The sequence below is a fragment of the Hemiscyllium ocellatum genome, chromosome 24 (assembly GCF_020745735.1).
Source record: "Hemiscyllium ocellatum isolate sHemOce1 chromosome 24, sHemOce1.pat.X.cur, whole genome shotgun sequence".
In the NCBI taxonomy this organism is placed as follows: Eukaryota; Metazoa; Chordata; class Chondrichthyes; order Orectolobiformes; family Hemiscylliidae; genus Hemiscyllium; species Hemiscyllium ocellatum.
The window spans coordinates 46,075,322-46,100,193 of NC_083424.1; the positions used below are offsets into that span (position 1 = coordinate 46,075,322).

General features: G+C 46.0%; 1 protein-coding gene across 1 annotated transcript in view; it reads left to right on the forward strand.

Annotated features, from left to right (window-relative positions):
- Positions 1-3,718: 3,718 nt before the first annotated feature.
- The window catches only part of LOC132827387 (transmembrane protein 233), a 159,571-nt gene continuing 138,417 nt past the window's right edge, over positions 3,719-24,872 (forward strand). The window contains exon 1 of the mRNA XM_060844050.1: positions 3,719-4,024. Within this exon, the coding sequence (XP_060700033.1) occupies positions 3,845-4,024 (180 nt within the window). The 5' untranslated portion in view covers positions 3,719-3,844. The remainder of the gene's footprint in view (positions 4,025-24,872) is intronic.

Sequence of the window (24,872 nt, forward strand, 5' to 3'; positions counted from 1 at the left end):
CATTAACAACAGTTCAGAGGCACCTAGATGGTTACAAGAATAGGGAGGGAACAGAGGAATACAGACTGAACAAGGGCAGAAGATTTGTTTTTGAGTTTAGTTAGGGCATGATGATTGACACAGGCTCGGAGGGCCGAAGGGTCTGTTCCTGTGCTGTACCTCTCTTTTGTTCTTTGTTCTTTTGACCCACCAGTTGTTCCAGTCACTAAGGTTCCCTTGCATTGGCAGTTTGAAGATTCCCATCTCCAGTCATCCAGGATCACCTCTGTTGTCCAGAATGTGTTGAACAGGAACATGAACTGTGGTGACAGTATCCTCGCCATGTTTCAACAGCCCAGTGGTACCTCACCACTCTCTGGTACCTCATTGTCCATCAGACTCTTATTGGCTCTTTGAACCTCGGATGTGACAATTTTTCCTGGGTTTACGTTCAGCTACTGAGGGGTGCTGTTGTCATCAAACAAACGTGGAGTTGGATTGGGCTGCTTAAAGATCTGCCCGATGTGTTCTTCCCACCTCGCCTCCCACTCTTTGTCCATTGAAAGTGTCCTGCTGTCCTTGTCCTTAACTGATACAGAGGCATTACTTCTTACTCCAGCCATTTCCTGCAGAGTATCTCAGTTGTTCTGACTTGCTGCTCCTTATGGCACCTTGCATTTTAAAGCTATTCCATCCTCCTTTGTCTCTCCTGCAGCTCTTCTTCACAGTTTTATCCAGTCTTCTCATTGTCTTGTCTTCACTTAGTGCTCTTCTTCTGATTCTTCTTGATCTTCATCAAATTTGTTTCACCAATCAACTTCTAATTGATTGAATAATCATCTGTGTTCACACATGACCAGTCTAAAGAGTGGCTTTGCTGTGCTTGAAAGTTCTGTTTATTTTTGTAAATTTGTCAAAATATTAAATTTCTAATAAAAATATCTTTAAAAAAAAAGAGTGGCTTTGCCAACTTTGGTCTAAGTATCTGCTCTGAGATAAACCAAGACAATAACGGCCAGACAGCAACAAGGCTCCTCCATCACCAGCCGAGAACAGGACGTCAAGGACATCAGACAGTTGCCCGCCTTGGGAATTTTAAAATTCCAGATTGGGAGATGTAGAAATCAACGTCCACACAAAAACTGGCAAAATGACATAGGTCTTCCACCAGCTTCAGACAGTGTGATCATCCAACACCATTAGCTTGGGCCATCAGTCTGTGGCTCCATGTATCTACTGAACTAACTGCACTCTCTGCCAGCAAGACATAGAAGAGGACAGCAAAGGTCTGAGGCAAAGTGGATGTCTTTCTCTGACTCTCCTTTTGTAAGATCCTGGTTATCCTTGGAGTCACCAATGAGGAAGCCTTGCAGATGACAAATCAGCGGTGCACGTGGGACATAGTGACTGAGAGACTGACCAGACACATGCTTGGCTAACTGTAAGTGCAGAGGGACAATAAGGTGGACACCCCATGTCATGTTGAAGTTGACCAAAAGAAACCTGGCGAAGAACATTTGGGAGGACCTTCCAGAGTGGGACAACACCTGGGCTGGGACAAAAGAGATGATTACGGGAGGCAGAGACTTGCTGCTCATAGTTCCTCTTGTCCTGTGTGGAACAAAGTCTAATGACAGAGGGCAAGTGATTAACATATTCATAATAGGGTTAGAGTTGCAGAGGGTGAGAGGTCATAGAGTCATAGAGTCCTACAGCATGGAGACAGGGCCTTTGCCCAAACTGGTCCATGCTGACCAAAATGTCCATCCATGCTCACCCCATTTCCCTACACTTGCCCCATATCCTTCTAAACCTTTCCTATCCACGTATTTGTCCAAATGCCTTTTAAATGTTGTTAATGTTCCTCCCTTAACCATTCCGCTGGCAGCTCATTCCATATGCGTACCACCCTCTGTGTAAAAAAAGTTACCCCTCAGGTTCCCTTTTATTCTTTCCCCTCTAACCTTCACCTGATATCCTCTAGTCCTTGATTTCCCGACCCTGGGAAAAAGACTGGGTGCATTCACTATATAATGATCTTATACACTTCGATAAGAGCCCCCCTCAGTCTCCTACGCTCTAAAGGAAAATATCCTAGCTTGTCCAAAATCTCCCCGGTGAGTCCTGGCAGCATCCTTGTAAATTTTTTCTGCACTCTTTCCAGTTTAAAAACATCCTTCCTATAACAAGGTCAAGACTAGCAATAAACCCTGGTTACAGAGGCTGATTGATTAGCAAATAGAAATAATACACTACTTACAGACAGTATGAAATTAACAAATATTAAGAGTAAGTGAATAATCACACAACACCAGGTTATAGTCCAGTAGATTTAATTGGAAGCATTAGCTTTCGGAGCGCTGCTCTTTCATCAGGTGATTGTGGAGAACACAGTTGTAAGACAAAATTTGTTGCAAAAGTTTACAGTGTGATGTCACTGAAATGATATATTGAATAAGACCTGGATTGTCTGTTAAGTCCCTCATCTTTTAGAATGACCATATTGGTTTCAGTTCCTTCATATATAGATTGCAAAACTTTTTTAGAAGTTCTCAAGTGAACTTTAGCAGTTGGTGTCATGTTGGCCCAGATAATGCATTGAAGGTAATTCTAAAAGTCAAGAGACTTAACAAACAATCCAGGTCTTTTTCAATATATAATTTCAGTTACATCACACTGTAAACTTTTGCTATAAATTCTGGGTCTTAATGTTATACTCCACAAGTGTGCCACTTGGTGGGCGGCACGGTGGCACAGTGGTTAGCACTGCTGCCTCACAGCACCTGAGACCCGGGTTCATTTCCCGACTCAGGTGACTGACTGTGTGGAGTTTGCACGTTCTCCCCGTGTCTGCGTGGGTTTCCTCCGGGTGCTCCGGTTTCCTCCCACAGTCCAAAGATGTGCGGGTCAGGTGAATTGGCCATGCTAAATTGCCCGTAGTGTTAGGTAAGGGGTAAATGTAGGGGTATGGGTGGGTTTCGCTTCGGCGGGTCGGTGTGGACTTGTTGGGCCGAAGGGCCTGTTTCCACACTGTAAGTCTAATCTAAAAAAAAACCACCTGATGAAGGAGCAGTGCTCTGAAAGTTAGTGCTTCCAAATAAACCTGTTGGACTATAGTCTGTGTTGTGTAACTCTTAATTTTGCACAGTGGCTCAGTGCTGCCTCACAGCACCAGAGACCCGGGTTTGATTCCAGCCTTGGGTGACTATCTGTGTGGAGTTTGCACATTCTCCCTGTGTCTATGTGGGTTTCCACCCACAGTCCATAGATTGGCCGGTCAGGTGAATTGGCCTTGTTAAATTGCCCATAGTGTTAGGTACATTTGTCAGAGGGAAATGGATTTGGGGGATTTACTCTTTGGAGAGTTGGTATGGACTTGTTGGGCCGAAGGGCCTGCTTCCACACTGTAGGGAGTCTAATCTAAAATTAAGTACATCCCAGTCCAACACCAGCACCTCCAAATCATGATTACCACTAAGCACTAATTACAGAGGGTATGAAATTAACAAACAATAATCAGGTTAAGGTTACAGAGGGTGTGAAGATAACAAAATTAATAATAAACTCTAGTTACAAATGGCCATGGGTTAACAAATATTATTATTAAACACGAGTTCCGGAGGATGAGAGGTTATGAGACGCTGGTTATGAGGAGTGACAGATGAATCCAGTATACCCCAATGGTTATAGGTAATAAATAAAGACTGGGAGTATATCCAGTGCAGAGTGGTCATGTGAACCGGGGCTGCAGTTGCCAGGAGCTGACGGGTGGCCAGTGGTCAGAGCTGCCTCGGGAGCAGTTTAACACCGACCCTCTCCCCTCCCAGTGCTCAGTGTGAGTCCGAGCTCAGCCGAAGCTGCCCCGATGTCTCAGGCGGCCGTCAAAGCGGACCTCAAGGAATCTTTGGAAGAAAGTCCAGCGGCAGACACTGACAATGAAGCGCAGCAGGAGAAGATGTCCCCGAAATATATCTTCCTCACCATATTCTCCTGTTTCTGTCCGTCTTATCCCATTAACATCGTGGCGTTCGTCTTTTCGATGATGGTGAGTGAACAGCAGCTTTTAGAGCGCCCTGTGATCGCTGGTCACACTCACACTCACACTCACACGTAATCCCTGAGTGTGTTTCTGTCAAGCAAGTGCCTGTAAAAGTTTCAGACCGTGACAGGTTGGTAACTGTAGACATCCTTTGGCACTAGTTTCTCAGCAGCGCCTCCTCCTGGAGTTTGTCTTGGCCGGAGTGGTCACCCGGAGTTCACGGGCGACCTGCAGGTTCCTGTGGTTTCCCCAGGGCGCTGGGAGAATCCCTCTGGTTGTGTCCTCCAGCCTGGACAAGCCCACCCCGCTCATAGTCATTCACTGCAACTTCTGGCGGCTGTTCGAGGTGGACTGCTCTTGTGTGAGTTGGGATAACACGGGGTGGGGAGGGGGGAGTTGCCCTACCTGAACCCCAAGATATCCCAACATGACATGCAACAGTCGAGGAAGTACTTTGGGTGTGTACTGATTGCTCTAGTGTGGTTCCCATACTGTGTGAAACTGCCCCCAGTGTAATTAGTCTGGTATACTCTGTAGACAGATGAGTGGTCAGCTCTCCAGTTATCATTACTGAGGTTTGAACTGAAGACCCCACTCTGTTGGTCTTCTATGGTTGATCCTCCAATGTGTGTGACTGCCTCGGACAACAAGATGGTGTCTGAGCCCACATGGCATCAAGCGGTATGAATAAGGTTGGAAGTCAATGGTAATGGAGAGGGAAGCACCACTGACTAAAATCCCACCAAAGGCCGTTCGTGATTCCTGGAAGCCAACCATCTCAGCCCAGGAGATCACTGAAGGAAGTCATTTTCTAATCAACTGTATTCAGACACATTATTACAAAGCTCTGGGGCAGGTGGGACTTACAGTAGAAGGGTTTCATAGAATCCCTACGGTGTGGAAGCAGGCCATTCGACCCATCGAGTCCACACCGGCCCTCCAAAAAGCTTCCCACCCACATCCTATCCCTGTCACCTTGCATGTCCCATGGTCAATCCACCTAACCTGCACAGCTTTGGACTGTGGGAGGAAACTGGAGCACCCAGAGGACACCCCACACAAACATGGGGCGAATGTGCAAACTCCACATACACAGTCACCCAAGGGTGGGGCTGGGCCTGGGCCCCCGTGAGGCAGCAGTGCTAACCACTGAGTCACTGTCCCACCACCGTGCTGACCTGAAGGCTGACCTTTCAGGTTTGGGTTAATAAATGTTAAGTATTAATCATGCCAGGTTGTGATTTTGTCCAACAAGAGAGAAACTAGCCATCTCCCCTTGCAATTTAAATGCATTTTCAGAGCTGACCATCAACATTGTGGAGTTACTACTGGCCAGAGCTAAGCTACAACTACAAGAGGAGATCAACTCTCTGGGAGTCCAGCAGGGACTCAGCTGACCCCATGAGGTCTGTCCACCATCTCCAAGGCACAAGTGAGGTGTGTGATGGAATACTCCCCACTTGCCTGGATGAGTGCAGCTCTACCCACACTCAAGAAGTTTGACACCATCTGGGACAAAGCAGTCTGTCTGCTGGCTACATTATCCACCTTCCATCGGTACCCGGCTTGGCGTGTGCTGTGCATCAGCTTTGGTTCTGTGCAGCACCCTGCCCTCTGCTCGAGAAGCCTGTGGGTTCGAGCCCACTGCGGAGCATTAACCACGTGATCCAGGCTGACACTGCTGCAGGGGTCTTGTCATGGCAGGTAAACTGCCTGCCCTCTGAACTGGATGTGAAAGATCCCTGGCATTTTTTGAAGAGTAGGGAAGACATCGCTGACCGACATTTATGCCTTAGTCAATACCGGCAGTGATTTGGCCTTTTTCTTGAGGAACGTAATATTGATCTCTGATTGAACAAGGGATCTGAGCATCATTGGCAAGACCTACATTGTTGAAAATGTGTTGCTGGAAAAGCGCAGCAGGTCAGGCAGCATCCAAGGAACAAGAGATTCGACGTTTCGGGCATAAGCCCTTCTAAGGCCTTAAACATTCAGTCAATGCACATTGGTGAAAGCAGTGTGTACCATCTACAAAATGGATGACAATAACTTGCAAAACCATCTTTGGCAGCACCTTTCAAATCCATGGGTTCTACCACCCAGAAGGAGCAGAGAGCAGATGAGAACACCATCACCTGCAAGCTCCCCCCACATCATATACCATCCTGACTTGAAACGACACCACCATTTCTACACTGTCCTCCAATGAAAATCCAGGACCTCCCTTTGTCGTTGCATCCTGGGTGTATTGCACTGCACTCTTAAGGGTAATTAGGTATGGACAGTGTAGGTCTTCGAGGAGAAAGTGAGGTCTGCAGATGCTGGAGATCAGAGCTGAAAATGTGTTGCTGGAAAAGCGCAGCAGGTCAGGCAGCATCCAAGGAACAGGAGATTCGACGTTTCAGGCATAAGCCCTTAGAAACGTCGAATCTCTTGTTCCTTGGATGCTGCCTGACCTGCTGCGCTTTTCCAGCAACACATTTTCAACAATGATGCTCAGATCCCTTGTTCAATCAGAGATCAATATGACGTTCCTCAAGAAAAAGGCCAAATCACTGCCGGTATTGACTAAGGCATAAATGTCGGTCAGCGATGTCTTCCCTACTCTTCAAAAAATGCCAGGGATCTTTCACACCCAGTTCAGAGGGCAGGCAGTTTACCTGCCATGACAAGACCCCTGCAGCAGTGTCAGCCTGGATCACGTGGTTAATGCTCCGCAGTGGGCTCGAACCCACAGGCTTCTCGAGCAGAGGGCAGGGTGCTGCACAGAACCAAAGCTGATGCACAGCACACGCCAGGCCAGGTACCGATGGAAGGTGAACCTTCCTGGACAGCATTAGTAAACCAAGCTGGAGTTTTAAGACAGTCCGACAACTTAATTGCCAGCAGCATTGTTTTTTTCTAAATTTCCAGCATTTTTCAAAACTGAATTTGAATTCTCAAATTGCCATGGCGGATCTTAATTTCACATCTCATCCATACATTATAGCCCATTAACATGCCCTTAGGTACGGAGCCTCAGACTAATCCATTGTCGTTGGAGTGCTGAATGCTGTATGCCTGTCACTTAAAGGATGGGATGATTAAAATTATTCCAGAACAACACCTGGATTGACTCCTTGGAGAGAAGGATGTGTATACACATTGATACAACAGGCATTCTTCCAGAAGCTTCCAATAGCTACTCTTTGATGTAATTCTAAAGGTTGCACTGAGTGGTTTCTGGTACCTGCTCCTGACTTTACACCACCCTTAATATCATGCTTTTCACCAGCAATCAACGCTCCCTGACAGTGGTAAACCGGCAACTCATACTCTGATAATGTGCCCGTTCCATGTCCTCCAGCTCATTCTAACCAACCTGGCTTTCCTCTCCTTTCTTCTAGTTTAACTTTAATTGTTATTTTTGCTCAGTATATATTGGAGCATGCCTTAAACAGCCTCACTCCTACTTCAGTGGCTCAGGGGTTAGCACTGCTGCCTCACAGCACCAGGGATCCAGGTTTGATTCCAACCTCAGGCAACTGTGTGGAGTTTGCACGTTCTCCCCGTGTCTGCGTGGGTTCCCTGAAGGTGCTCTGGTTTCCTCCCACAGTCCAAAGATGTGCAGGTCAGGTGGATTGGCTGTGCTAAATTGCCCACAGCATTCAGGAGCCTGTAGGTTAGGTGCATTAGTCAGGACAAATGTAAAATGATATGGGGAATGGGGTTAGTGTGGACTTGTTGGGCCAAATGGCCTGTTTTCAAACAGTAGGGAATTCTATGATTTTAATCTGATGTACATCTCTGCTGAATACCTGACATTTGACACTCTCCTTCTTTTCCATCAACTGAATGTTATGGAAGATTAATAAAACTCCCTGATTCTGTGTGCCTGTATATTATACAGTCATGCCTTAACTCATTCAAGTGCAATCAGCCTCTGTCTGACTCAGTACTGCCCACCTCTCACCTTAACAGTTTGGCTTCTGTTATCGGTCTAATTATTAGATTATGCGATGAGTCAGTCCATTTGCCTGTACCCTGACCCAACCCTTGGTGCTGTTCCCCACCCGTCTCTACTTGACTGGGGACCACCTGCTTGTGTCACTGTCTGACTCAAAGCCATCTGCCTGTGCTGGACTCATGCTCCTCCTCTGAGTATCTGCATACTATCTGCCTGTGTCATTGCCCATCTGGGTAAGTGCTTTGTTAGGATTAGGGTTAAAGTGCTTCCAAGTGAAGCATGGAAGGTTATTGGTAAGGCCAGTCAAGGCAAATGGTAGGGGCCTGGGGAGTTATACTGAACAAAGAGTGCAGGTCCATAGCTCCTTGAAAGTGTAGTCCCAGGTAGATAGAATAATGATGAAGGTGTTTGGTATGCTTGCTTTATTGGTCAGTGAACTGAGTATAGGAGTTGGAGGTCATGTTGAGGCTGTATAGGATATTGGCTCGGCCACTTTTGGATTACTGCGTGCATTTCTGGTCTCTCTGCTATAGGAAGAATGTTGTGAAACTTGAAAGGGTTCAGAAACAATTTGCAAGGATGTTGCCAGGGTTGGAGGGTTTGAGCTCTAGGGAGCGGCTGAATAGACTGGAGCTAATTTCCCTGGAGCATCAGAGGCTAAGAGGTGTCCTTATCGAGGTTTAATAAAATCATATTCAGCATCGGTCATGAATCCTCAGGTACTGAAGCAGTCTGTGTCCAAATGCAACATGATCTGGACAATGTCCAGGCTTGGGCTGACCAGTGGCAAGTAACATTTGTGCCACACAAATGCCAGGCTATGACCAACAAGAGACAATCTAACCACTGCCCTTAACATTTAATGGTGTTACCATCACTGAATCCACTACTATCAACATCCTGAGGGTTACCATTAACCAGAAACTCAACTGGACACACCACATAAATGCTGTGGTTACAAGAGCAGGTCAGAGGCTAGGAATACTGCGGTGCGTAACTCACCTCCTGCCTCTGGAAGGCTTGTCCACCATCTACAAGGCACAGGTCAGGAGGGTGATGGAGTGGGTGCAGCTCCAATAACACCATCCAGGACAAAGCAGCCCGCTTAATTGGCACCACATTCACAAACATTCACTCCCTCTACCAATGACATTCAGTAGCAGCAGTGTGTACTGTCTATAAGATGCCCTGCAAAAATTCACCAGAGATCCTCAGACAGCACCTTTCAAACCCATGACCGCTTCCATCTAGAAGGGCAAGGGCAGCAGATACATGGGAACACCACCATCTGTAAGTTTTTGTCCGAGCCACTCACCATCCTGACTTGGACATATATCGCCGTTCCTTCACTGTCGCTGGGTCAAAATCCTGGAAGTCCCTCCCTAATGACGTTGTGGGTCAACCCACAGCAGGTGGATTGCAGCGGTTCAAGATGGCAGCTCACCACCACCTTCTCAAGGGGCAACTAGGCCCAGCCGGCGACACTCACATCCCAAAAACAATGAATGAATAAATGAGGGTTGTGTATAGGGTGAAAAGCCAAGGTCATTTCCCCAGGGTGGGGTGAGTCCAAAACTCGTGGATATATGTTTAAGGTGAGAGGGGAAGGATTTAAAAGGGAGCTAGGGAACAACCATTTCACGCAGAAGATGGTAAGTGTACAGAGTGAGCTGCCACAGGAAGTGGTGGAGGCTGGTACAATTACAGCAATTAAAAAAGGCACCTGAATGAGTATATGAATAGGAAAGGTTTAGAGGGGTATGGGCCAAATGCCAGCAAATGGGACTTGATTAATGTTGGCATGGACGAGTTGGACTGAAGGGTATGTTTCTGTACTGTAGCACTCTATGACTCTATGAGGTGGTTTGAACTGGGTCACTGAAGTTTATTGACTGGGTGGGTGCTGTCTCTAGGAGGTAGTAAAACCTCATGATCACTTCTGAACTGAAATGTTCATTGGAATTACGATCAGATCATTAAACTCCAGTTTACAGAGCAAATTAAGAAACGCTAGTGGCACATTATCACTTGGCAACCGTTTCCTTTGTAGATCAATTCATTATCTCACAAGAAGTGTGAGTTCTTTTGACAGTCTGTTGAGAGAAAGCTGATAACATAATGTTCTGTGTTGTGACAAAGGACAGGCTGTGCCCAAGTGGAAATACAACATGGTGATGCGGCTGGATACAGAGGGCTGAACTAATGCTGCATTGACACAGGTTCATATCTCACCATGGCAACCGGAGGAATTTAAATAAATCTGGAATCGAAATACTAGCCTTAATCATGTTGATCGCAAAGCTACTGGCTCAGATTGAAAGCCCATCTGCTTCACCCATGTCTTTTGATGTAGGGTATCTGCCATCTTTGACTGGTCTGACATACACGTAACTCCAGATCCTCAGCAACGTGACTGCCCTCTCCAGTGGCTGAGCAAGACATCCATTTCTGATAATCCAATCCAAAAATGTGGGAAAGGGATGCATCCCAATGAATTACCTGGCACTGAGTAAGGCCCTGGATCCAACAAAGACATTGTGTGCAGTTCAGGAATCCTCATCATGGGAGGGATGAGATAGCACTGGAGAGGGTGAAAAGGAAATTGAACAGGATGGTGCCTGGGCTGGAGATTTCAGTTATGGAGAGATGAGACAGACTGGGCTTTGTATCCTAAGAGCAGAGGAGACTGAGGGGGGACATAACTGAGATGTAGAAAATTATATGGGTGTAGATAGGGTAGGTAGCAAGGAGGTTTTCCCCTTGGTGAAGGGATCAATGACCAGGGCCGCACATTTTAAGGCCGGGGCAGGAGGTTTAGAGGAGATGTTATGAAAAAAGTTTTCACCCAGAGGCTGGTGGGAGTCCAGAACTCACTGCCTGTTATGGTGGTAGAGGCAGGAAGCCGCATCACATTGAAGGGGTATTTAAATATGCACTTGCACAAGGTATACAAGGCTGTAGGCCAAGTACTGGAAAATAGGTTCAGAAGAGAATTTTGCAAGGTTTGTGAAGGTTTGTAGCTCAAGTTGAGGTTTAGGGTGTAGGTTTGCTCGCTGAGCTGTAGGTTTGATATCCAGACGTTTCGTTACCTGGCTAGGTAACATCATCAGTGGCGACCTCCAAGTGAAGCGAAGCTGTTGTCTCCTGCTTTCTATTTATATCTTTCTCCTGGATGGGGTTCCTGGGGTTTGTGGTGATGTCATTTCCTGTTCGTTTTCTGAGGGGTTGATAGATGGTATCTAGATCTATGTGTTTGTTTATGGCGTTGTGGTTGGAGTGCCAGGCCTCGAGGAATTCTCTGGCATGTCTTTGCTTAGCATGTCCCAGGATAGCTGTGTTGTCCCAGTCGAAATGGTGGGTTTTTTCATCCGTGTGTAGGGCTACGAGGGAGAGAGGGTCGTGTCTTTTTGTGGCTAGCTGGTGTTCGTGTATCCTGGTGGCTAACTTTCTTCCTGTTTGTCCTACGTAGAGTTTGTGGCAGTCCTTGTATGGAATTTTATAGATGACGTTGGTTTTGTCCATGGGTTGTATAGGGTCTTTTAAGTTTGTTAGTATTTGTTTGAGAGTGTTGGTGGGTTTGTGTGCTACTAGGATTCTGAGGGGTCTTAGTAGTCTGGCTGTCATTTCTGAGATTTCTTTGATGTATGGTAAGGTGGTTAGGGTTTCTGGTTGTGTTTGGTCTGCTTGTTGTGGTTTGTTCCTGAGGAACCTGTGGACTGTATTTTTTGAGTATCGGTTCTTCTTAAATACGTTGTGTAGGTGGTTCTCCCCTGTATTCCGAAGTTTGTCTGTGCTGCAGTTGCAAGCAAAGACATGCCAGAGAATTCCTAGAGGCCTGGCACTCCAACCACAACGCCATAAATAAACACATAGATCTAGATACCATCTATCAACCCCTCAGAAAACGAACAGGAAATGACATCACCACAAACCCCAGGAACCCCATCCAGGAGAAAGATATAATTAGAAAGCAGGAGACAACAGCTTCGCTTCACTTGGAGGTTGCCACTGATGATGTTACCTAGCCAGGTAATGAAACGTCTGGATATCAAACCTACAGCTCCGCGAGCAAACCTACACCCTAAATCCCTTAGAAGAGAATGATGGCTGTTTTTGATCAGGGTGGATGCAATGGGCCAAAGGGCCTTCTGTGCTGCTGCTCTCTACAACTCTGCAACGAGTAACCTGTTGGGCAACACCTACCTCAGATTTTTCAAGCTGACAGACTCACTCAATCATATTTTCCAGTCAATGTCCCATACTTTAGTGTCACTAGTTAATCATGGGGAGGGAATTTTCAACCTTGACTTGAGATTCCTGTGGTCTCATGGCATCAGGTCAAACACAGGCAAGGCAATCTCCTGCAGATTGTCACCTCCCACCTCCCTTCAGCTGATGAGTCAGTACTCCTCCATATTGAACACTGATTGCAGGATGATCTCAAGGTAGCAAGCTATGTGGCCTGGTTGGAGGACTTTAATATCAATTAATTGAATTGAATTGAAATTATTGTCACATACCGAGGCACAGTGAAAAGTGAGCAATACAGGCAGATCACAGAGTTAAATAGCATAGATAGTAAACAATAGGTAAACAGCAGCAAAAACAAAAACAGATGCAGGCAAATGTTAAGAGTTTGTGAGTCCATTCAGTATGCTAACAACAGTAGAGTAGAAATTGTTATGAAACTGGCTGACTGAGAATGGCTCAGTAGTAACTGAGCTGGCCCTCTCCTCAAGGACTTATCTGCTGGACTGGATGTGTGGCATGGTGGTGAGAGAACCAACTAATTGGAAAACTCTGCTTGACCTCATCCTCACAAACCCAGTGATGCAGCAGCACAATATTACCCTCAAGCCGGAGGATCAATACATGAGCAAAGTGTTGCTGTGCCTGATAATCTCAAATAAAACCAGAAGAAAAGTCTGGAATATACAGCTGGCCAGGCATTTTATGGGAAAGGGAAAGAGCTGAAGTTTCAATTCGATGACTGTTAATCTGAGCTGTTCAGTTCCATTCAAAGTTGCAGCAAGACCTGGACCACACTGAGGTAAGTGGATCACCAGGGAACCAGGTTTGATTCCAGCCTTGGGTGACTGCCTGTGTGAAGTTTGCACACATCCCTGTATCAGTGTGGGTTCCCTCCCACAATCCAAAAACATCAAGGCTAGGTGAATTGGCCAATGCCAAATTGCCCATAGTGTTCAGGGAGATTGTAGGTTAAGTGCATTAGTTACAGACAAATGTAGAGTAATAGGTTCCGGGAAGGGGTCTGGGTGGGTTACTCTTCGGAGGGTCAGTTGTGGACACGTTGGGCCAAAGGGCCTGTTTCCACACAGTAGGGATTCTAAATGGACAGTAACATGAAAAGTTATTGACCTGAACTGCTTGTGGAGACAGCAACAGTGTTTGTAAAGCACAGGATCGACCCTGGTTACACATGTGGGAGAGAATGCCACAGGGGGGCAACCTGGTGAAATTACAACAGAGGACCGTGTGTCTGCTAAACAACTGAAGCAGTTTGACCACATCCCACTTGTAGAACTGAGAACTTGTGCTCCTGAAATTGTTGCACCCCGAACTAAGCTGTTCCAGAACATGATTAGATTAGATTCCCTATAGTGTGGAAACTGCCCAAAACGTCCACACCGACCCTCCAAAGAGTAACCCATCCAGGCACATTTCCCTCTGACTAATGCACCTAACACGATGGGCAATTTAGCATGGCCAATTCACCTGCCCTACCGGAGGAAACTGGAGCAAACCCACGTAGAGGATGTGCAAACTCTACACAGACAGTCATCTGAGGCTGGAATCGAACCCAGGTCCCTGGCACTGTGAGGCGCCAGTGCTAACCACTGAGCCACTGTGCCATCCCATCTATAGAATAATTGTGCACAAATTGAATCTGGCCAATTGACTCTAAATTATCAGCAAAGTGATGGAAGGCGTCATTGACAGTGCTGCTAAATGTCACAGCAATAACCTGCTCACTAAGGCTCAGATTGGGTTCTGCCAGGCCCGGTCAGCTCCTCATTGTAGACATGGGCAATAGCGCTCCATCATATAAGAACTGAAATCCACAAGACTGCACTAAATGTTGGTGCTCCAAACCTATAATGTTGAAAGAATGTTCACTGGTAAATGCTGAGAGATTCAAACAATAAATCCTGCTGAGAAATGGGACTATCTCAGAAGGTTCTGGAAATTTGTTTCTTACTGACCTGTAACAAAGCCATGTTGACTATCCATAATCAGTCCTTGCCTTTCCAAATACACATAAATATTGTTCCTCAGGATCCCCTCCAACAACCACCGATGTCAGGCTCAGGGGCCTATCGTTCCCTGGTTTGTCCTTGCCACCTTTCTTAAACAGTGGCACCACGTTAGCCAACCTTCAGTCTTCTGGCACCCACTTGTGACTATCGATTATCCAAATATCTCAGCAAGGGTCCCAGCAATCAATTCCCTAGGTTCCTACAGAGTTTTAGGGTACGCCTGATCAGGTCCTGGGGATTTATTCACCTTTATGCATTTTCGAGCATCCAACACCACCTCCTCTGTAATATGGACTTGGTACATGTATGGATTGAGCTGTCGGAGGAAGTGATGGAGGCTGGCACAGTTACAATATTTAAAAAGCATCTGGACGAGTATATGAATAGGAAGGATTTAGAGGGATATGGACTAAGTGCTGACAAATGGGACTAGATTAATTTAATACCTGGTCTGCATGGATGAGGTGGACCGAAAGGTCTGTGTTTTTGCTGTACGTCTATACATCTGTGGATGAGCAGTGGCAGACATGTAAGCAAATATTTCACAATGCTCAGTAGAAATGTATTCCAGTCCAAAGGAAACATCTGATGATAAGGACAAACATCTGTGGTTAATAAAGATGATCAAGGAGAGTATCCAATCAAAAACTAAAGCATACAAAGTAAAAAAAACATGATAGGCCAGAGGATTTTATTAGGAATTAGCAGTAGACAACCAAAAGCTAGTAAAAATTGGAAAATTGAAAGTAAATTGGTAAGAAATATAAAAACAAACAGCAAGAGCTTCTGCGAATGCATAAAAAGGAAGAGAGTGGCTAAAGTAGGTGTGGTACTTGGGAGGTGAGTAAAAAATGAGGTCTGCAGATGCTGGAGATCACAGCTGCAAATGTGTTGCTGGTCAAAGCACAGCAGGTTAGGCAGCATCTCAGGAATAGAGAATTCGACGTTTCGAGCATAAGCCCTTCATCAGGAATAAGCTTATTCCTGATGAAGGGCTTATGCTCGAAACGTCGAATTCTCTATTCCTGAGATGCTGCCTAACCTGCTGTACTTGGGAGGTGAAACTGGGGAATGAATGTGAGATAGGGAACGGTAGGTAATTTAAATTGACATTTGCATCTGCCTTCATAGTGGAGCATACTATAATCATGCCAAAGATAACAAGTCAGCAAGACGCTAATGTGGGGAAAGATCTTGTAATGATCCCTCTCCAGAGGAACTAAGTATTTGACAAGTTAATGGGACTTAAGGCACGTAAGTTACCAGGATCTGATGGCCTGCATCCAAGGGTTTGAAAGAGAAAGTGGAGGCTTGGTCAAAATATTTTGATTCCAGGAGAGTTCAAGAAGTTTAGAAAATGGGGGACGTAACCATCCTGTTCAAGAAGGGAAGGAAACAGAAAACCAGTCAGCCTAACATCTGCCATTGGGAAACTGCTGGAGTCCATTAGTAAAGCAGAAATAGAAAGACATTTATAGAAGCGTAACACAATCAAATAGAGAGAATACGGTTTTCTGGAAGGGAAATCATGTTTGACAAGTTTGCCATCATTTTTGAGGCGATAACAAGCAGGGCTGATAAAGCAGATCCAGAGTCACGGTATTTCTGAATTTTCAGAAGGCATTCAGTAAGTTTCCACATAAATGTAATTTTGCAAGCTAGACGCTCCTGCTATTGGGGGTAATGTGTTTGTATGGATTGAGAATTGGTTAACACACAGAAGACTGAGAGTCGAGATTAAATATGTCAAGGTCTTTTCCAAGTTGGAAAGATATAGTCAATGGATTGCCACAGGGGATTGGTCCTTGTACCTTAATTATTTGCTATCTATATGAATGACTTGCACATGGGATTGGGTGTTATCTGTCAAAATTTAAAAAGCACACAAGCCCAGGTTATAATCCAACAGGTTTATTTGGAAGCACTAGCTTTCAGAGCACCGCACTTTCATCAGGTGGCTGCGGATGAAGGAGCAGCGCTCTGAAATCTAGTGCTTCCAAATAAACCTGGGGTTGTGTGCTTTAAAAGTTTGTACACCCCAGTCCAACACCGACATCTCCAAATAATGTCAAAGTTTGTTGGTGATACAAAAATAGGTGGGAAGACATGTTGTGGTGAGGACATAAGCGATCTCCATGTGGGTATATATGGGTTGAGTGATTGGGCAAATCCTTGGCAGATGGAGTTCAATTTAGGAAAGTGTGAGGTTATGCACTTTGTGAGGAAGAATCAAGACCCAGATAATAATTAAATGGAGAGAGACACTCCAGAAAAGTGTAGCACAGAGGGATCAGGGTGTACATATGTGTGAAATGTCAGAAGTTAGTTTAGAGGTGCAGTAAGTCATTAAGAAGGCAAATGGAACTTTGGTCTTGATTGCTAAGGCTTAGGAGTTGGAAAATAGGGAAGACTTATTACACCTGTACAGGGTGTTGGTTTTACAACTGTACAGGGTGTTGGAGTTACAGGTGGACAGGGTGTTGGTGTTACAACTGTACAGGACATTGGTGTTACAACTGTACAGCGTGTTGGTGCTGCAACTGTACAGGGTGTTGCTGTTACAACTGTACAGGGTGTTGCTGTTACAACTGGACAGGGTGTTGGTGTTAAAAGTGCACAGGATGTTGGTGTTGCAACTGTACAGAGTGTTGATGTTACAAGTGGACAGGGTGTTGGTGTTACAACTGGACAGGGTGTTGATGTTACAACTGGACAGGGTGTTGGTGATACAACTGGACAAGGTGTTGATATGACAACTGGACAGGGTGTTGATGTTACAACTGGACATGGTGTTGATGTTACAACTGTACAGGATGTTGGTGTTACAATTGTACAGAGTGTTGGTGTTACACCTGGACAGGATTTTGGTGTTATAACTGGACAGGGTGTTGCTGTTATGCCTGGACAGGGTGTTGGTGTTACAAGTGGGCAGGATGTTGGTGTTACAATAGTACAGGTTGTTGGTGTTACAACTGGACAGGGTGCTGGGGCTGCAACTGTATAGGGTGTTGGTGTTACAAATGGACAGGGTGTTGATGTTACAAGTGGACATCGTGTTGATGTTACAACTGTACTGGGTGTGTGGTGTTACAACTTGACAGTGTGCTGGTGTTACAACTGTACAGGGTGTTGGTGTTAGAACTGGTCAGGGTGTTGGTGTTACAAATGGACAGGGTATTGGGGTTACAATTGTACAGGGCGTTGGTGTTACAATTTTACAGGATTTTGGTGCTACTCCTGGACAGGATTTCAGTGTTACAACTGTACAGGGTGTTGGTTTACACCTGGACAGGATGTTAGTGTTACAATTGTACAGGGCGTTGATGTTGCAAGTGGACATGGTGTTGATGTTACAACTGTACTGGGTGTGTGGTGTTACAACTTGACAGTGTGCTGTTGTTACAACTGTACAGGGTGTTGCTGCTACAACTGGACAGAGTGTTGATGTTTCAAGTGGACAGGATGTTGGTGTTACAACTGTACAGGGTGTTGGTGTTACAACTGTAAAGGGTGTTGGTGTTACAACTGTAAAGGGTGTTGGTGCTGCAACTGTAAAGGGTGTTGGTGTTACAAATGGACAGGGTATTGGGGTTACAATTGTGCAGGGCGTTGGTGCTGCAACTGTACAGCGCGTTGATGTTACAATTTTACAGGATTTTGGTGCTACTCCTGGACAGGATTTCAGTGTTACAACTGTACAGGGTGTTGGTGCTGCAACTGTACAGGGTGTTGGTTTACACCTGGACAGGATGTTGGTGTTACAACTGTACAGGGTGTTGGTGTTACAACTGAACAGTGTGTTGGTGTTACAACTGTACAGTGTGTTGGTGTTACAACTGTACAGGGTGTTGCTGCTACAACTGGACAGAGTGTTGATGTTTCAAGTGGACAGGATGTTGGTGTTACAACTGTACAGGGTGTTGGTGTTACAACTGTAAAGGGTGTTGGTGTTACAACTGTAAAGGGTGTTGGTGCTGCAACTGTAAAGGGTGTTGGTGTTACAAATGGACAGGGTATTGGGGTTACAATTGTGCAGGGCGTTGGTGCTGCAACTGTACAGCGCGTTGATGTTACAATTTTACAGGATTTTGGTGCTACTCCTGGACAGGATTTCAGTGTTACAACTGTACAGGGTGTTGGTGCTGCAACTGTACAGGGTGTTGGTTTACACCTGGACAGGATGTTGGTGTTACAACTGTACAGGGTGTTGGTGTTACAACTGAACAGTGTGTTGGTGTTACAACTGTACAGTGTGTTGGTGTTACAACTGTACAGGGTGTTGGTGTTACAACTGTACAGTGTGTTGGTGTTACAACTGTACAGGGTGTTGGTGTTACAACTGTACAGGGTGTTGGTGTTACAACTGGACAGGGTGTTGGTGTTACAACTGTACAGGGTGTTGGTGTTACAAATGGACGGGATGTTAGTACATCAACTGTACAGGGTGTTGGTGCAGCAACTGTACAGGATGTTGGTGTTTCAACTGAACAGGGTGTTGGTGTTGCAACTGTACAGGGTTTTGGTGCTGCAACGGTACTGGGTGTTGGTGTTACAACTGTGCAGGGCGTTGGTGTTACAACTGGACAGGGTGTTGGTGTTACAACTGTGCAGGGTGTTGGTGTTACAACTGGACAGGATGTTGGTACTGCAACTGTACAGGGTGTTGGTGCTGCAACTGGACAGGGTGTTAGTGTTACAACTGGACAGGGTGTTGGTGCTGCAACTGTACAGGGTGTTGGTGTTACAACTATACAGGGTGTTGGTGTTACAACTGTATACACTCAGATGACAAACAACATGAAATTGATTGGGACAACACCACTATTATAGGGCAAACCAAACAGAGAACAGCCAGGGAATTCCTAGAGGCATGGCACTCATCCACAAATTCTCTCAACAGACACATCGATCTAGACCCCATATACCGGCCACTGCAGCGGACAGCAACTGACAACCGGAAACGGCAGAGACAAACCACTACAAAGGCCGGAGGAATCAGCACAGAAGCGCTTCACAGGAGGCTCCGCAGCACTGAGGATATCACCTAGAAAGGGGACGAAACGTTTGCAACAAAAACTCCCAGCTCGGCGAACAGAACCACAACAACGAGCACCCGAGCTACAAATCTTCTCAGAAACTCTGTACAGGATGTTAGTACAACAACTTTACAGGGTGTTGGTACAGCACCTGTACAGGGTGTTGGTGCTGCAACTGTACAGGGTGTTGGTGCTGCAACTGTACAGGGTGTTGGTGTTACAACTGGACAGGGTGTTGGTGTTACAACTGTACAGGGTGTTGGTGCTGCAACTGGACAGGGTTTTGGTGTTACAACTGTACAGGGAGTTGATGATGCAAATGTATAGGGTGTTGGTGTTACAATTGTACAGGGTGTTGGTGCTGCAACAGTACAGGGTGTTGGTGTTGCAACTGTACAGAGGGTTTGTGCTGCAAATGTACAGGGTGTTGGTGTTACAACTGGACAGGGTGTTGGTGTTACAACTGTGCAGTGTGTTGGTGTTACATCTGTGCAGGGTGTTGGTGTTACAACTGTACAGGGTGTTGGTGTTACAACTGGACAGGGTGCTGGTGCTGCAACTGTACAGTGTGTTGGAGTTACAACTGTATAGGGTGTTGGTGTTACAACTGTACAGGGTGTTGGAGTTATATCTGTACAGGGTGTTGGTACAGCATCTTTTCAGGGTGTTGGTGTTACAACTATACAGGGTGTTGATGCTGCAACTGGACAGGGTGTTGGTGTTACAACTGTACAGGGTGTTGATGCTGCAACTGGACAGGGTGTTGGTGTTACAACTGTACAGGGTGTTGGTGCTGCAACTGGACAGGGTGTTGGTGTTACAACTGGGCAGGGTTGTGTTACAACTGTGCAGTGTGTTGGAGTTACAACTGTATAGGGTGTTGGTGTTACAACTGGACAGGACGTTGGTGTTACAACTGTACAGGGTGTTGGTGCTGCAACTGTACAGTGTGTTGGAGTTACAACTGTACAGGGTGTTGGTGTTACAACTGTACAGGGTGTTGGAGTTATATCTGTACAGGGTGTTGGTACAGCATCTTTTCAGGGTGTTGGTGTGACAACTGGACAGGGTGTTGGTGTTACAACTGTGCAGTGTGTTAGAGTTACAACTGTGCAGTGTGTTGGAGTTACAACTGTATAGGGTGTTGGTGTTACAACTGGACAGGATGTTGGTGTTACAACTGTACAGGGTGTTGATGTTACAACTGTACAGGGTGTTGGTTTACACCTGGACAGGGTGTTGGTGTTACAACTGTGCAGGATGTTGGTGTTACAACTGGACAGGATGTTAGTGTTACAATTGTACAGGGTGTTGATGTTACAAGTGGACATGGTGTTGATGTTACAACTGTACTGGGTGTGTGGTGTTACAACTTGACAGTGTGCTGGTGTTACAACTGTACAGGGTGTTGCTGCTACAACTGGACAGAGTGTTGATGTTACAAGTGGACAGGATGTTGGTGTTACAACTGTACAGGGTGTTGGTGTTACACCTGGTCAGGGTGTTGGTGTTACAACTGTACAGGGTGTTGGTGCTACAACTGTATTGGTGTTACAACTGGAAAGGGTGTTGGTGCTGCAACTGAACAGGGTGTTGGTACGTCAACTGTACAGGGTATTGGTACAGCAACTGTACAAGGTATTGATGTTACAATTGTACAGGGTGTTGGTGTTACAACTGTACAGGGTGTTGGAGTTACATCTTTACAGGGTGTTGGTACAGCAACTTTACAGGTTGTTGCTGTTACAACTGTACAGGGTGTTGGTGTTACAACTGTACAGGGTGTTGGTGTTACAAATGGACAGGATGTTAGTACACCAACTGTACAGGGTGTTGGTGTTACAACTGTGCAGGGCGTTGGTGCTGCAACTGTACAGGGTGTTGGTGTTACAACTGTACAGGGTGTTGGTGTTACAACGGGACAGGGTGTTGGTGCTGCAACTGTACAGGGTGTTGGTGTTACAACTGTACAGGGTGTTGGTGTTACAATTGTACAGGGTGTTGGTGTTACAACTGTGCAGGTTGTTGGTGTTACAACTGTACAGGGTGTTGGTGTTAAAACTGGACAGGATGTTGGTGTGACAACTGAACAGGGTGTTGGTGCTGCAACTGGACAGGGTTTTGGTGTTACAACTGGACAGGGTGATGGAGTTACAACTGTTCAGGGTGTTGGTATCGCAACTTTAAAGGATGTTGCTACAGCAACTGTACAGGGTGTTAGTGCTGCAACTGTACAGGGTGTTGGTGTTACAACTGGACAGGGTGTGAGTGTTACAACTGTACAGGGTGTTGGTACAGCAACTTTACAGGGTGTTGGTACAGCAACTGTACAGGGTGTTGGTGCTGCAACTGTACAGGGTGCTGGTGTTACAACTGGACAGGATGGTGATGTTACAACTGAACAGGGCATTGGTGTTACAACTATACAGGGTGTTGGTGTTACAACTGGACAGGCTGTTGGTGTTACAACTGGACAGGATGTTGGTGTTGCAGTTGTATAGGGTGTTGGTGTTACAACTGGACAGGGTGTTGGTGTTACAACTGGACAGGATGTTTGTGTTACAACTGGACAGGATGTTTGTGTTACAACTGGACAGGATGTTAGTACACCAACAGGATGTTGGTACAGCAACTGTACAGGGTGTTAGTGTTGCATGTGGTCAGGGTATTGGTGTTACAACTGTATAGGGTGTTGACATTACAACTGGACAGGGTGCTGGTGCTGCAACTGTGCAGTGTGTTGGTACAGCAACTTTACAGGGTGTTGGTGTGACAACTGGACAGGGTGTTGGTGTTACTACTGTACAGGGTGTTAGTGTTACAACTGTACAGGGTGTTTGCATTTCAACTGGACAGGGTGTTGGTACAGCAACTGTACAGGGTGTTGGCATTACAACTGGACAGGGTGTTGGTGTTACAACTGGACAGGGTGTTGGTGTTACAACGGGACAGGCTGTTGGTGCTGCAACTGTACAGGGTGTTTGTGTTACAACTGGACAGGATGTTGGTGTTCAAACTGGACAAGATGTTGGTGTTACACCTGAACAGGGTGTTGGTGCTGCAATTGGACAGGGTTTTGGTGCTGCAACTGTACAGGGTGTTGGTGTTATAATTGTACAGGATGTTGGTGTTACAACTGGACAGGGTGTTGGTGTTGCAACTGTGCAGAGTGTTGGAGTTACAACTGTACTGGGTGTTGGTGTTATAACTGGACAGGGTGTTGGTGTTACAACTGGACAGGGTGTTGATGTTACAACTGAACAGGGTGTTGGAGTTACAACTGTACTGGGTGTTGGTGTTATAACTGGACAGGGTGTTGATGTTACAACTGGACAGGGTGCTTGTGTTACAACTGGACAGGATGTTGGTACTGCAACTGTACAGGGTGTTGGTGTTACAACTGTACAGGGTGTTGGTGTTACAACTGGACAGGGTGTTGGTACAGCAACTGTACTGGGTGTTGGTATTACAACTGTACAGGGTGTTAGAGTTACAACTGGACAGGGTGTTGGTCTAGCAACTTTACAGGGTGTTGGTACAGCAACTGTACAGGGTGTTGATGCTGCAACTGGACAGGGTTTTGGTGTTACAACTGTACAGGGTGTTGGAGATACAACTGTACAGGGTGTAGGTGTCGCAACTTTACAGGGTGTTGCTACAGCAACTGTACAGGGTGTTGGTGTTACAACTGGACAGAGTGTTAGTGTTACAACTGGACAGGGTGTTGGTACAGCAACTTTACAGGGTGTTGGTGTTACAACTGCACAGGGTATTGGTGTAACAACTGGACAAGGTGTTGGTGTTACAACTGGACAGGGTGTTGGTATGGCAACTGTCCACGGTGTTGATGATGCAATTATACAAGGCGTTGGTACAGCAACTGTACAGGGTATTGGTACGGCAACTGGAAATGGTGATGGTGTTACAACTGGACAGGGCTTTGGTCCTGCAACACTGCAGGGTGTTAGTGTTACAACTGTACAGGGTGTTTGTGTTTCAACTGGACAGGGTGTTGGTACAGCAACTGTACAGGGTGTTGGCATTACAAGTGGACAGGGTGTTGTTGTTACAACTGTACAGGGTGTTGGTGCTGCAACTGTACAGGGTGTTGGAGTTACAACTGTACAGGGTGTTGGTACAGCAATTTAACAGGGTGTTGGTACAGCAATTGTACAGGGTGTTGGTGCTGCAACTGTACAGGGTGTTTGTGTTACAACTGGACAGGATGTTGGTGTTACAACTGAACAGGGTGCTGGTGTTACAACTGTACAGTGTGTTGGTGCTGCAACTGTACAGTGTGTTGGTACAGCAATTGTACAGGGTGTTGATATTGCAACTGTACGCAGTGTTGGAGTTACAACTGTACAGGGTGCTGGTACAGCAACTTTACAGGGTGTTGGTGCAGCAACTGTACAGGGTGTTGGTGTTACAACTGTACAGGCTGTTGGTGCTGCAACTGTACAGGGTGTTGGTACAGCAATTCTACAGGTTGTTGATATTGCAACTGTATGCAGTGTTGGAGTTACAACTGTACAGGGTGTTGGTGCAGCAACTGTGCAGGGTGTTGGAGTTACAACTGTACAGTGTGTTGGTACAGCCACTGTGCAGGGTGTTGGTGCTGCAACTGTGCAGGGTTTTGGTGTTACAACTGTACAGGGTGTTGGAGTTACAACTTTACAGGGTGTAGGTATTGCAACTTTACAGGGTGTTGCTACAGCAACTGTACAGGATGTTAGTGCTGCAACTGTGAAGGGTGTTGGTGTTACAACTGGACAGGGTGTTAGTGTTACAACGGTACAGGGTGTTGGTACAGCAACTTTACAGGGTGTTGGTGTTACAACTGTACAGGGTGTTGGTGGTACAACTGTGCAGGGTGTTGGTGTTATAAGTGGACAGGGTATTGTTGTTACAACTGTACAGGGTGTTGGTACAGCAACAGTAGAGGGTGTTGGTGTTACAACTGGACAGGATGTTGGTGTTACAACTGGACAGGGTGTTGGTGTTACAACTGTGCAGTGTGTTGGTGTTACTACTGCGCAGTGTGTTGGTGTTACAACTGTACAGGATGTTGGTGTTACAACTGTACAGGTGTTGGTGTTACAGCTGTACAGGATGTTGATGCAGCAACTGTACAGGTTGATGGTGCTGCAACTGTACAGGGTGTTGGTGTTACAACTGAACAGGGTGTTGATGCTGCAACTGGACAGGGTTTTCGTGTTACAACTGTACAGGGTGTTGGTGTTACAACTGTACAGGGTGTTGGTGTTACAATTTTACAGGGTGTTGGTGTTACAACTGTACAGGGTGTTGGTGGTACAACTGTGCAGGGTGTTGGAGTTACAACTGTACAGTGTGTTGGTACAGCAACTGTACAGGGTGTTGGTGCTGCAATTGTGCAGGGTGTTGAAGTTACAACTGTACTGGGTGTTGGTGTTACAACTGGACAGGGTGTTGGTGTTGCAACTATGCAGAGTGTTGGTGTTACAACTGTGCAGAGTGTTGGAGTTACAACTGTACTGGGTGTTGGTGTTATAACTGGACAGGGTGTTGATGTTACAACTGAACAGGGTATTGGAGTTACAACTGTACAGGGT